Source organism: Jaculus jaculus, chromosome 4 (genome assembly GCF_020740685.1).
Source record: "Jaculus jaculus isolate mJacJac1 chromosome 4, mJacJac1.mat.Y.cur, whole genome shotgun sequence".
Lineage (NCBI taxonomy): Eukaryota > Metazoa > Chordata > Mammalia > Rodentia > Dipodidae > Jaculus > Jaculus jaculus.
The window spans coordinates 8,038,158-8,052,618 of NC_059105.1; the positions used below are offsets into that span (position 1 = coordinate 8,038,158).

At 41.5% G+C, this 14,461-nt stretch overlaps 1 protein-coding gene across 10 annotated transcripts in view; it reads left to right on the forward strand.

The window, feature by feature from the left end:
* Positions 1-14,461, forward strand: part of Dock10 (dedicator of cytokinesis 10) — a 271,205-nt gene that overhangs the window by 49,204 nt on the left and 207,540 nt on the right. For 8 of the 10 annotated variants that reach the window (XM_045146772.1, XM_045146775.1, XM_045146774.1 and 5 more), the window contains exon 1: positions 4,926-5,148. The exons of the other annotated variants lie outside the window; for them this stretch is intronic. In XM_045146772.1, the coding sequence (XP_045002707.1) occupies positions 4,987-5,148 (162 nt within the window). In that variant the 5' untranslated portion in view covers positions 4,926-4,986. Of the gene's footprint in view, positions 1-4,925; positions 5,149-14,461 lie in introns of those variants that run through there. 10 annotated transcript variants of the gene reach the window in all.

Consider the following 14,461-nt stretch of genomic DNA (forward strand, 5'->3'; position numbering starts at 1 on the left):
ACCCCACTATGATGACCTCATTTGAATCTAAGCTATTTCGATTCCTTGTCTCCAAGCATGGCCATGTTGGGAGTCAGGGCTTCAGTGTATGAATTCACTGGTCACACAATTCAATGCTTCATAGTCTCTTCTCTAGAAATCGCAGCCTCCTTATATTTCTCTTCATGAGTAAGTTCTACCTGCGACCCTGTTACAGTCTTGAAATAGAAACCTGCAGCTCACAGAGTGTGATGCCGTGAAGGGCACAGATTTCAATATCCAGAAAGCACTAAAGTTCACGTCTCCTCCGATCACTAAACCTTTCATTGTCAACACCAGCTTTTAGCACTGGCTCACCACTGTGTTTAGCAGAAGACCAGCAGCAGGCCAGTTTATGAGAAGACACGGGTGTTTGGGGAGAGAAAGAACCTAGGTTTCACCACTTTCTTGCATAACCACAGTCAAGTTCAAGAGTCAGGATAGATTTAGATACATAGCAAGATAGATTCAATATATAGATTTAAACATACAACTCTTACATAATTTAACAAAGCTGGGAAGGTCCAATACTTTCAATAGGCATTATTTATTTAAATTAAATGTGTTTCCTTGCTTGTTTTTAAAAGATCTTTGGATGTTATATCCCAGTGGTGGAAATACCTACCTACTTCTACAGTTAATTAATTCTTAAGCCAAAGTTTCTTAGACAGCTGTACTAAAAAGTACATCCAGTTATTAGGATGAACAATCCTGACCAAGGACAGGCACACTCCACTCATGCTGGGCTGTTTTATTTTCTTTTATGTGTGTATGTGTGCGTGTGTGTGTGTTTGCTGGATGTCATGGATCATGACTTTAATCTCAGCACGTAGAAGGATCACCATGAGTTTGAGACCTCCCTGAGACTAAATAGTGAATTCCAAGTCAGCCTGGGCTAGAGTGAGACCCTACCTTGAAAAATATAACAAAACAAAATTAGTTATGTATTTAAGAGAGAGAGAGAAAGAAAGAAACAGAAAAGGGAGAAAATGGTCTCACCAGGACCTCCAGCCACTGCAAATGAACTCCAGATGCACGTGCCTCCTAGTGCATCTGGCTTGCATGGATTCTGGGGAATTAAACCCGAGTCCTTAGAATTTTTGGGCAAGTGCCTTAACCACAGAGCTGTGTATCCAGCCCCTATTTTGTTTTCTTGTTTGCAATGTGTATGTATGTGTATATGCCAGTAGGGGTGGGGTGGGGTGAAGGTGTGTATGTACATATGTGCACGCATGTGTGAAGGCTAGAGGAAATCCTTGGGTGTCGTTCTCAGAAACTTTGTATACTTTTTCCAGGGACTGAGTCTTTCATTAGTCTGAAGCTCATCAGTGAGGCTAGAATGTCCAGTGAGTCCCAAGGACCCCTTATCTCCACCTCTGAGGAGCTAAGCTCACAGACACTCACCACCTCTTTTTTTTTTTTTTTTTTGTATGGATGCTGGGGGTTAAAACTGTGGTCCTCATGCTTGCAAGACAAGCACCATATGGGCTCTCTCTCCAGTCTACTGGCCCATTTGGGAGATAGTTCATTACCCCTGTCCCCTCATTCCCTCATCTCCATTTTTTGTGTCTCCACATTCCTTTAACTGTCTTTAATCTTTATCAACAGGGTACTTTAACCTAACAGAAACATCTCCCTAAGCCTTCTTCCATTTCCTTTGAACACCACTGTTACTCCACATATGCACAACATGACTATCTCAATTTGAAAAGTTTTCTCTGTGCATAAATTGAAGATTTTATAAGTACTGGATAAATTAATGTATGATGTGTATTTAATAATCCAGAATAAAATGTAGCTTCCAACACTTTGTAATTTTTACCATTAAAAATTATTAATGAAAGTATTTCCTAACCATGGAAAAAATAAGTTAAAAATCTTACCTATAGTATTCATATTACATCATGAAATAATGTCCATATGGGACACAAGATAGCAAAAGAGAGCCCCAAAATGTTATTTATAATTCAGAACATATGCATTTGATGTCTGCTGCAAAATTAACAATTCATTTTTAAGAGAAAAACAGTAGACCCACAATGAAGATGGTATACCTTATTTTCTAATATTATCTTTATGACGTGTTTGCTATGTTAAATACAAGGGAATGGCTCTCTGGGTAGAGTTTCATCTTTATCCCCATGCTGACCAGCCAAGCTTACCTTCTCTGTGAACCTTAGGGCTCAGGGCACCTGGCTACATGTTAGAAATTCTTTGTGAGTGATGTTGGAGAACAGGATTGACTCTTATTTCCTGCATTACATCTTTTATATTGCTGTGTGTGTGAGAGAGAGAGAGTGTGTGTGTGTGTATTTATGAACCCACATATGGCATGTGGCATATGCTCATGTGTGCACAGATGCATGCAGCTCACATGAACACATGTGGAGTTCAAAGAAGGACACCGGGGGTCCTCTTCCACCTTATTCCCCTAAAATAGAGTCTCTCCCTGGACTTAAATCTCCCCATTTTTTGTTAGATTGTCCAGTTGATCTTTCTGACTCTACCCCACTCAGTGCTGGGCTGATAGGCAGAGGCAGTCATGCCCGGCTTTTTGTATATATGCCAGGGATTAAACTCGGACCTTCATGCCTGTGTAGCAAAAGCTCTGAACTGTTAAGTCATCTCCCCATCCCTGTTTTGTTTCTTGCCACTGGATAACTGTGGTATGTACTGAACTTTAAATGGACTGACCTTTAAGTTTTCCTTTAAAATAAGGACTAGGAGGAAAGACAGCAGGGGAAAGAGGAAGAAAGGAAGGAAAGGGAGGGGGGATGAATAGATGGTGAAAGTCCCTCCCTCACAGCCCATCAATAACAGGGTTGAATTCCTCTGAGGCAAAGAGAAGATCAATATAAACAGGCTTCTAATAGCTAGAAAGCAGCTCTTGTGTTTCCCTAAAGACTGTGCCATCTGCCAAAGCATCTGACTCCAAAGACCACCCCCAGAGTATCCTCCAGAGGCAGAGAGAGGGAGCTAGGAGAGTTCAAGATGCAAAAGAGTACCTTCCCTTCGGGCCCATGGTGTGTAACCAAGATAGGTGTCTTCCCAGTCCACTCTCTACTGGAGCTGATGGCATGTCTGAGCACTTCCTGTCACCACTTACAACCTTATAGCTATGGGGTAGGGAGCAGATGGTGGGAAGCTATGAAAACAACTTATCCTGGGGTCTGGGAGCTTGTGCATAGGGTGGGCATGCATTCATAGTGCCTGGGGGAGCAGGCATATTTAAAATACATTCAGGCACAAATCTGGATCACACTCTACTTTGCATAGATATTCAATACACACAAGCCAGACTGGCTCACTGGCCTCTTGTCAGTAAATGACCCAGTTGTTTGGAGTGAAAATGGTTTAGATTAGTGAACGGGCACTCTGACAGAGGTCCGGAGGAAGTTAGGCACTTGCCAACATCATTAGCATTTTTTTCTTCTGTCTCCAACAGCACTAAAAAATGTTTGCCTAAAACAGAGTGAGATGAAAAACTACTAGTGGCCCAAATGTTTTAAAAAAAAGAAAAGAAAGGAAACAGAGCATGTTTTACTTCTCCAGCAAACACACCAATTAAAACAACGCTGTGTTGTGACAGAAGATGGAGTAATTGATGCCTAATTGAGCACCATGCTAGGTGCTTCTGTGAAAGCGACTTTACTGGGGTCAGGGCAGGGGCAGCCACACCTGAGGTCAAAAAGCCTTCCCCCAAACTGCCTGTGGGAACACACTCCACAGTAGAGAGTCCAGAAACCAAAGAGAACCTTCTTGGTTTTGTTTTGTTTTTCTTTAAATTGCTAACAGTTGCACTGATCAAATTAGCTTGGTAGGACGATCCCAACATTACAATGCCTCCTGGGAATTTCAGACTTTCCTCACTTGTAAGCACAATCCATTTTCCAAGAGATATTTTTAGCCTGCGTATCCCCTGACGTCCTCTTCTCTTTCAGTACACCATTAGGTCTTGAGGCCATTCCAGATGGGTCATGTGATTTCTAAGCATCCCTCCCTCTTAAGTGATTAGTCCTGCACAAGTCAGGGAAGACTAGACTCTTAACTACCAAAGACCTCTCTGCCCTTCCCGAACCCTTGGATTCTTATTAATGGCATATTAAAATGTTTTCCAGATGCTTCTACTGATGGTCAGCTTGGCAGAGTGCACTGAGTGGCCTAAGAAAGAGAGATATTTTCAGCTCTGCAAGCTGCCTATGTAAATATGAAAATGTATTAGGCTGCAGAACTGCATGTGTGGGAACAGAACAACTACACTATTGAGAGGAAATCACGGGGGAACTCTGGTGCCTCTCCCGTGGCCTTGGTTATTGCATGCGTACTTTTCATAAATCGCCTTGGTTCGGCGTACTCTGCATTTCAGATGGGCCAATTGCATTTCAGAAGCATGTGAGCTATGAAAAGTCAAAGCCCTAATCACTTAATGAGCTAGTCAGAAAAACTCCCTTCAAAAAGTGTTTACTTTCCTCTCTCTCTCTCTCTCTCTCTCTCTCTCTCTCTCCATATATATATTGCAATCATTTTCCTTTTTCCTATGTTGCTCATTTGCCTTGAGGGTAAAAGTAATATCAGCATGGAGTCACAATTCTCAGTTGTTTAAATAGACAAAGCATGATTTACTATTTGTGTGTCTGAGTGGGAAAGAGAGATTATTTACCCAAACCTCTAAACCAAGAACCCGAGAGTCGTGGTGAGGAACAGAAAACATGCTCTCAAAATGAACTGGGAAATCCTCTGTGGACAGCGCACTGTGATTGTGGGGTGTGCTCAATTTCTGTGGATCAAATCTTTCCCATCTCTGCATCCGAGCTACTTGGCCGTGATCAGATGATCATAGCTCAAGGAAGTGATTGGAGGGTGAGCTGGCTGCAGCTGCAGTGTGGGCTGCTCTCGGAGACAAGGAGCCACTGTTTTTCCAACATAGCATCAACATAGAAGTTATTCTGTAGGCTCCAGGATGCAGCGATGGGCTGCACTGCCAGCATTGTTCTGCTTCAGGCTTTTCGCTCTGTGGTCCAGAGGAGCTGTCCACGCATTTGTAGAAGACGCCAGGAGGAACCGTCCCATGAAATTGTGCCTCTGGAAAGTGACGATGAAATGAGTAGACCCAGAACTCTCATCATAATGGTACCGTATCTCTGGCAAGACAGCCTCTGCTCATTGAACTGTTCCTACAGAGATGCTGTGATTAAGAGGGGAGGGGCTGGTGTTTGGATTTAGATCAAGAGATGTGTGACCTACAGCTTGTTACTTTGCTGTACTGCTTGTTGAAATCTCTCGGAATGATTTCTACCATCCAGAGAGCTGAGTTTTTCTCAGACATGACATGTAAACATGCAGTGTGCGGGTTTATGAGATATTCTGCACTACCTACAATTGCATATTGTTAAATCTTCTGCAGGGGGGAAATAACATAGACAGTGTGGGAGCTTACTGTAGGTGGACTTTGTTACTTTGTTTTGTGAGCCTTAGTTTGAAAGAAGAGTTCAGAATGGTATTGTTTATGTCACACGTAACCATTTAGTTTTGTAGATGGTAGTTAGATCTCTAACATTGAGATGTCTGGATGGTTGGTTTTCCTGCTGACTCTATAAAATGCATAACTTTGGCACAACTTCAGAATAAACATATTGAGAGTTCTGTGGAATGTGTGACGTTTGAATTCAAAAGCCGTTTCTTGCCAATTGTCAAGCTACATATTTTTTCGCCTGTGCTTTAGCTGTAGCAGATAGTGTTGTTCGTCTCTTTGCATCTGTGTGATCAGCAAGAACAAGCAAAGAGGAGAGTCTCTCCTTACTTTAGGTTTGGGAAAATATCTGCTTAGACACTAAAATTCCCTGTTAGGCTAGGAGAGGGGTGCTGATGTTTCCAAAAGCAAAGAGGGGCTCCAGTTAGAATGGCTTCAACAGTATTGGCTTTTTTCTCTTAGGCTTCAGTGTGCAGATATCAAGGACGTAGTAAATAATGAATGAACATACCTGTTGCACTAACAGTTCTTAAATGAAAGTCATTTGGCCCAGGGTATTCCCATGAGTGACAGATTACCAAGCTGTGACATCCTAAGCTAATTTCTTCAGCAGAGTGTGGTCTGACTTTTACAAAGCAATGCTATTCTGGAGTTTGGGCTATGATTACCTCTGAATGAAAGCACTAAGTAGGAATAAGTTTACACTTATCATTCCTGTTCATTGTCATAAATGAAACAAAAGAATTTGAGATAGTTCGAAGGTCAGAAAGACTCATTTATAACCCTTGTTAATAATACTAGTATATTTACAGCTATCTAGACTCAATCAGGCCAATAGGTTTGCCCAATTTTGCTAATTAGGTTGTAAAATTTTATAGATAGAAATTGGAAAAATTATTAGAAAATAACTGAAAAAGTGAAAAATTAATTTAATGATAATTTCTCATTTTTCAAGGATTTTTATGACTTGTGTGACTCCTTTGTTAATGTTAAGTGAGATGTTGAAGCATTTATGATGTCATGATAACTTACTATACTTTTTCTAAGTAAGAAGAATATTGAATGTTTTCAGTGCCCAAGAAATGATAGATATTTGAGAAAATAACTATGTTTAACCCCAGTTAAGACATTGTGCATTGTACACATTTATGGGACCATCATGTGTTACCCTACAAATACGTACAATTTTCATGCCTCATAAGAAAGTTTAAAATGTTTGTAAAGAATTTACTGGTGGTAAAGCAGAGATTTAGGAAGACTATCTTGTTCAGTATCACATCATTGAAGTCAGCACTGTATATCTCATTCAGTGATGGCAAAAAAAATCTGTGTTTGTTCCATTTCATCTCACCTCAAAGGAAATAAAGATAAAATGGAAATAACTGGAACAGTTTCATTGTACATCTTTAATTCCCTCTGGGACAATTCCAGAATCCACCTGTGCAGTGATACTTCCTGCAGGCTCATTCTGGCCCAAGCCCATTGTACACACTCACAGTCTTCCAATGAAGAAAGATTCCAGAGACCCACGGCCTCAGCTGCACAGGGATAAGGTGATGGTACTCTTTGCAAAGTGTGTTATGGGAATGCATTAGGGCTGTGATGTTGAGTTTACAAACTTCAGTCAATGAAAACAATTCCTATCTTCTAAGATGGTGATCTGAGGTTTTTAACTGGTTTCAAAATCAGGGAAAAGTTCTTATTCATGGAGATCCCTGAGCTCTGTGCCCCAATGACTCTATGTCAGTAAGTCTGGCGTGATGGCTGGGAATCTGTGCTTTTATTAAGCCGTCCGAGATGACCCCAACAGAGCAGAGACTGAGGTGACACTGTGAGAAACACAGCCCAGCTCTGGAAAATGACCACTTAAATTTTCCTCTTCCTCCCCTTCAGCTGGATGGCACATGTCTCCTGGGCCAGGTGCTAAGCTTCTGAATTCTGATTCTTTTTTTTCACTTTCCCACTGGCATGTGTCACAAAGTTGTGCTTACTGTCTTGTTTTGTTTATTTTTGCAAGGTGATCCTCTAGAACCTGAGGATGTAGGTTAAAATCGTTGCTTCATCATTTATCCATGTGTGACCTTGGCTCTGTACCTTTTCGTCCTCTTCACGGAGTTGAGAATGTAAACCAAGTGCTTGGAATGGTGCCTAGATATATTAGAAAACTCTTCCCTGGGGGGGGGGGGTGCTCAGGGACATTTGAGTAAATAAATGGAATTTGAGGAGAGATAGAGGCAGTGAGTGAGGAAGCTAGGTTACTCTTAGTGAGGACAATGTCTTAGGCGAAAGGACCAGCTCATATGAAAGGTCCAAGGAAGAGCAGAAACCGGGCTGAGGGGTAGTGTGGAGGCCTGTGGATAAGATGACTATGGAAAATGTAGTAGGAGGAAAAATTCAGGAAGAAGTAGGGGACAAGTTCTGACCGGTGTCATAAGCTGTTGCAAAGGCACAGCAACTTCCAAGAGTCAGGAAGCTGCTGGGAGTGCAGACACCCACGTGCAGCCCACTCCGGGAGCCAGCAGCATGGTCTCAGTGCTGTCTCTGCCTCTCTCGGGCTGTGCTGTCTCAACAAGTGACGCGTCTTCTCCTGCCTTGCTTTCTCGGTTGGTGAGACATAGGTAAGCAGCACCTCTAGGTAGGGGTACTGCGGAAAGGCAGTGAGCTCATATTTGCGGAGGTTAGGTCAGTGCCTGGTGAGAAGCCTATGCTATGTGAGTCATCTCGTCTACCTGGAGGGCGTCGATCTGTATGAATTCAGAAAGCCAAACGTAGGAGCAGTGGGAACACTAGTTAGAAAGTGGCTGCACGGATCCCAGGAAGAGTCGGGTATGGTTTTTCTCAGGGCTACGACTACTTGCATTCTAGATGTATTTCAAAAGTATAACAGCAGGCTTTGCTACATGTCAGCTATAAAGTGGTATAAATGGGGCTGAGGAGATGGCTCAGTGGTCAAAGGCATTTGCTTGCAATGCCTGGGGGCCTGGGTTCAGTTCACTAGTACCCACATAAAGCCAGACACACAAAGTGGTGCATCTGTCTGGAGTTTGTTTACAGAGGCAAGAGCCCCTGACATACCCATATTTTCCCTTCTCCCCTCTGCTCTGTCTCTTGCTCAAATAAATAAATAAAAATATTTTTTAAAATGAAGTATAAATGAGAAAAGTCAGAGCTGGTAGTTCAACTTTTGGGCAATACATCAAAAGGGACCAAACTGTCCAAGAGGTGGGAAAGAGTCTGGGTACAGGGGCTCTGGAGACACACTCAAAGTGTTATAAGCATGTTGTGTTTGAAATGTTGCGTAAGTCTGTGAATGGCCACGTCAGGAAGGAGGCTAGGCTAGATGCAGGACGATAGAGGGGTAAGGAAATGTCTGAGTAGGAACAAAGCCTGGCCCAGTGCAAATACCAATAAGTGATGGGTGGATAAGTGAATGATCACTTCCTTTAATTTCCTATAATATTCAAGTGGGCAAGTCAATTTCACAGTCTATCACATGTTGCCTAATAACATATCTTGTGTTTAACTTTTAATTACTTTTTCTTATTAATACATTTTCCTTATCTCCCTAGTTGAAGGAAAATACGCAGGAACTAAGCCTTTTCTTTGTTCCAGGGCTACCCAGAGCCTTGTCTTCTACAGACTGGACCTGAAGTACCTTTGGACTGGCGCCTTTAAGCTGTCAGCACCAGTATGAGAACCTCAGGTGACAAAGCTTCTCTCTCAACCAAAATGTACAGCAGTGACTTAAAAACGAAGGGAGATCTCTGCCAAGATAAACACAAGGGTTTCAATGTTTTGATGCCCTCAGTTCTTGGTCACAGAGGTTATACTGGAGACCCTGGCTTCAGTAGCCCAGCTTTTGAGGCTTGTACAAAAATAGGTTTAGGGCAGGTAGAACTGTATAGTCTGGCTATGAGGTACAAAGTGGTGAGATTTGCTAAGGATACAAATTAACTTATAATCCTTGGACAATTAGAAGGGATACATGAATCCTGGCATCTAAGACTATTAAAGTTAACTCAAGGGCTGGAGAGATGGCTTAGCAGTGAAGGTGCTTGCCTGTGAAGCCAAAGGATCTAGGTTCAGTTCCCCAAGACCCACATAAGCCAGATGCAGAAGTGGCTGGGAGCCCTAGTGTGCCCATTCTCTCTCTCTCTCCTCCCCTCTCCCTCCCTCCTTCCCTCTCTCAAATAAATAAAAATATAATATTTTTTAAAATTAACTCAAGAAGATCTGAGGAAAATTAAGATGAGCCCTAAAAGTTCTCTATGAAGCACAAGTCTTTCTAATGGAGAATTAATATCAATTATTTTTCTTATTCAATATTTTGATGAAGTTCACTGAGACGTAATTTATATAGTTCTTTTTTCTGGCTAATGATTTATTATTAATGCTAATTATTTACTGTCATTTATTCATCACTAACCCAGAAGTTTACCTTGTTTTTAAATTATTTTCCTCCCACCAAAACAAATTTAAAACAAAACAGTGCTTACATGTTAATACTCTGAAGTGTGACATCACAAGAGGAGAAATCAAATCCAGTCCCAGGCTGGCTGCTCATCTCACTCTGGCTTTATGGCCAGTTGCCACACAACAGTTACGAGTTTGTAGCTCAAAGGTGAGATACTTAAGTTCAAGTCCTTGAAAATGTTGAGATGATTCTGAAATAGCAAAAATTGTAACATTATGTATATAATATGCCAAACATGGCTTTAATTCTTGGCAGAGACAGACATAACAGTAACCTAAATTTGTGGTAAGTCCAGAAGATGAAATCTCTTGTCAGTCACTGATGTGCACTTGTGTGAGAAACTTTTCGGCGCGTGGGACACATTGCCATTAGCCCAAGACCTGCATCACAGGTCATCCTTTGCTGCTGTACAACTTTCCATGACCAGTACACATTTCCACTGCAGATCAAATTCTGTCTGTAGAGCACAGAATAGTCTTCAGAATTTATTAGTGCGTGTGTGTGCAGATGTGTGTGCCAGTACATGTGTGCTTGAGAGGGCGTGCGTAAACATGAGTGCACGGGTATGTGGAGACCAGAAGACAGTCTGATGGTCTTTCCTTAAGAGAACCACCTTGTTTTAAAAGACAAGATCTCTCATTTACTTGCTCATCAGGTAGGCTAGACTGGCTAGCCAGTGAACCCCAAGAATCAGAGTCTTGGGATCACAAGCCTATGCCACCCTGCCCGCCATGTTTCTGTGGGCTCTGCAGATCAAGCTCAGGCCCTCATGCTTGCAAGGCAAGCAGTTTACCAACTGACCTATGTCCCCGGCCTAGTTTTCAATTTTTTTAAATTTTTGTTTATTTCTATTTATTTATTTGGGAGAAACAGACAGACAGACAGAGAGAAAGAGGGAGAGAGAGGGAGACAATGTGCACACCAGGGCTTCCAGCCACTGCAAACAAACTCCATATGCATGTGTCACCTTGTGCATCTGGCTTACATGGGTACTGGGGAACTGAGTCTCGAATCAGGGTTCTTAGGCTTCACAGGCAAGTGTTTAATCGCTAAGCCATCTCTCCAACCCTAGTTTTCGAATTTTCTATGTAGCATAAAACAAAACAAAGGGAGAAGTGCATAGGGTTCAATTACCTAGTACCTACATGAAGCCAGATGCACAAATTGGCACATGCATCAGGAGTTCATGCGCCATGGCAACAGGCATTACTCTCCCTGTCTCTCACTCTCTTCTTCTGTGCTCTCTCTCTCTCCCCCTCACCATTGCAAATAAATAATAAATAAAGAGTGAATAAGAAGAAAGAGGGAAGGAGGAAGAAGACTGGAGGTGCAGAGAGCACAGCTACCCAGCAAACCTGAGATAGTCAGTGTGGCCACTTGGAGAAGAGCTTGTTGACCATTATTGGTGAATTGGTGAACAAGAAACCCTCAAAACCCTCAACCATGAAAGAGTCTTTCTTTCTTTCTTTTTTTTTAAACTCGGGCTTCTGAATTGTATGTTTTAGTATTTACTCCAACTAATCCTAAGGAACATGGATTCCTCCTGAGTGCCTGTAGTTTACCTGAGCATTCGAGAGTTGTAGGGATTGACCAATGACTTCCAGGTTTGAAATCGGAAGAGCTAGGGCGAGAGGCTGAAATCTGTCACTTCATAAAATCTCAGATGATCTGCACTTGCTAAGCCATTTCTCTGTGCTCATCATACAGTGATTAACTGCCCTGCCTGTTGAAAGCAGCAGAACATTAACCTGCAGAGAATCACATCTGTATGCTAAGTAGTGTTTGCATTAGTCCCTTTTCTTAATGCTCTTGAGGCAGCTTGAGGAATGAGGACTTACTGTTGGCTTGCAGTCTCTCGCGGATGCCACAGAGCGCGGGGCAGCGGCAGCTCAGATGGCATTCTCTGGAATCTGGGCTCAGCTCTAACCTTCTAAGGCTTGACCCTAAGCAAGTAAGTTTCTCCAGCCAGGCACCAAATCCTAAAGGCTTCACAGCTGTAAAACAGCACCAGAAGCTGGGGAATCAGTGTTGGAACAATGAGCTTGTGAGAGGCATTTCGGATTCACACGGCAGCGATGCAGAACCATGACGGAGACTCGCAAGGGAGCAGGCTGACTCCCCCTTTCAGGAATGCCTGCTGTACAATGACACCCATTAGCCACTGGGCAACTTGCTCAGCAAGATAAGGAGGCAACTTGAATTAGAGTTTGATACATTTGTTCAACATGCACCCTAAAACAATCGTTCAGGGAGTGTGACCAAAAACCAGAGGCCAGGGTGGGGAAGAGGAACATTCTGAGTTACATTTTGACTCTCCACAAACCATCACATGTGAATGAATCTCTTCACAAGTGGTAAGCAGGGTAATTCTTCCTTCTTGGTCAAGTACGTTAAACACCTGCATAAGAAAGGAAGATAATTAAAGAAATGATTATAAAAAAAGTAAGAATCCTAAATCATTGGGACATATATTTGTTTACACACTAGATTTATGAACAAAACCAGGAGCAGAGAGGGATATAGCATGGGAACATTTTTAAAGTAAATAAAATCATCTCTTCTTATCCCTATAACAAATAACCTAATAATACTGTATCAGAGACTTTTAATAGGCTTTGTTTGTCCCATTTCATATTTTTGGATGGATGTATGACAAAGACACTTCTAAGCTTGCTAAATCTCAAGATAATTTTCAGTTTGCACTTCCGTGAGGATGAAGTTAGGACACACTGGCGTTGAGACTCTATCGGGACAGGAAACCCATGTTTGTTGTGAAGAGTGATTTTAAATGGTCTTCCATCAATGAATGATGTAACATGGAGCTTCAAAAACCCAGGGAATCTTTTAGCAGTTATTTTTCCATGGGAACTAACTTTCAGCTAAATGGCCAAGCCACAGGACATGGATAGAAGTTAGAGTGCCTTCTCCTTGAGTACAAGAATCACATGCATGCACTTGGAAGCGTAGCAATTAACACTAATCTTTGAGGTGAAGACTTATAAAACACAAATAACATCTGATATTGCTTTGTCCAAATAACATTGCATCATTACAGTCTTCCAAATTATACTAATTTACAAAAAATGATAAAGGAAAAAGGAAAAAGAACGTAAAATTTAAAACCCACATCAATGTAAGTTAAAGCAGAAAAGCAGGTGCATGTTGGAGAAGATAAAAACAGATATAAGCAAAACAATACAATATACAAATTCAGCTATATATATAGCTATCTGTGTTTAAAGAGGACACCATACCTCAGTGGATATAAGTGCTTTAGGGAAGCCATAGTGTGAAAGTGAAAAGATTATTACTGCCAAGTAGAAATATTTCATTATATAGCTAGAAAAATCTCAAAGAACTGATGATAAATATTCCCTTAATTTTTAAAATGTAATCAAGTATATATTTAAAGTGTGGAATGTTCATTTTGATTTTCATTTTGGTTTCTGTGAGTAGGTTTTAGGCATATCCCCACGCACCAGGCTTTGACATGATGATTCTCATGAAACTGAATTATACGATTGAGGATAAGATACACCTTTGTCAAATTAAATATTTGACAATATTAAAATAATGTAATATTCAATATATTATATATAATAATATAAATAAATTAAGTATCTAGCATTTGTATTATGATTCAGCAAGGTTTTACTGGAAAGTCATCTTAATCTCTTGGGTTTTATCTTCATGGAGCTGACCTACCTTGACCGGGACAGAAGCACAGACTGTTAAGAGTCATGCTACTGTTTGCATCTGGAATGTCTCCCCAAATGCTCATGTATTACAGACATAATCCCAAGTTTACAACACTAAAGAGGGGGGATACTTTTAAAAGGCATGGACTGGAAGGAGAAAGTGACATCACTGGGCTGTTTCCATATAGAGGCTGTTTTGCTTCTTGCACTCCAGGATGTAAAAAGCTTCCTTCACCACAACCAGAGAATCATGAACCTGTGAGCCAAAATTAACCTTTCCCCTTTCTAAGTTGATTATATCAGGCATTTTGTCACAGTGGCAGATAGCTGACTAACAATCCATTTTCCAAAGCCTACTTTATTCTTCTGGAACACATTTTAAGATAAATTTAGTTTATCTGTTGGATTTGTCTCAGATTATCTAAAAGCACTGAAAAGTCAGTGTATGTGTGTCTGAACTGAGTAGTGGACAACAGCCAGGCATGTGGCCTTCAGCTGGCACAGACGATGCGCTCATTCGGCTTACAGATTGATCACTGAAGTGAGAGTGTTGTCCTGAAAGGTACGTCAGTGAGCATCTCGGTTGTGCCTTAGTCCTGAATCCTTTGTACATCCAACTGGATCAAAGGAGGGATCATAATGGAATATAGACCTGGAGAATGGAGATGCTAGAAAGAAAAATCACTTCACTAGAAGCCACACGAAAGGATGTCACGTGCCAGGCCTTATTTCCATTGTGCTGTGGAGAGGGAAGGGCCTGCGTGAGTGGTTCCGAATCCCTTGCCAAACCACGTGCTGGCT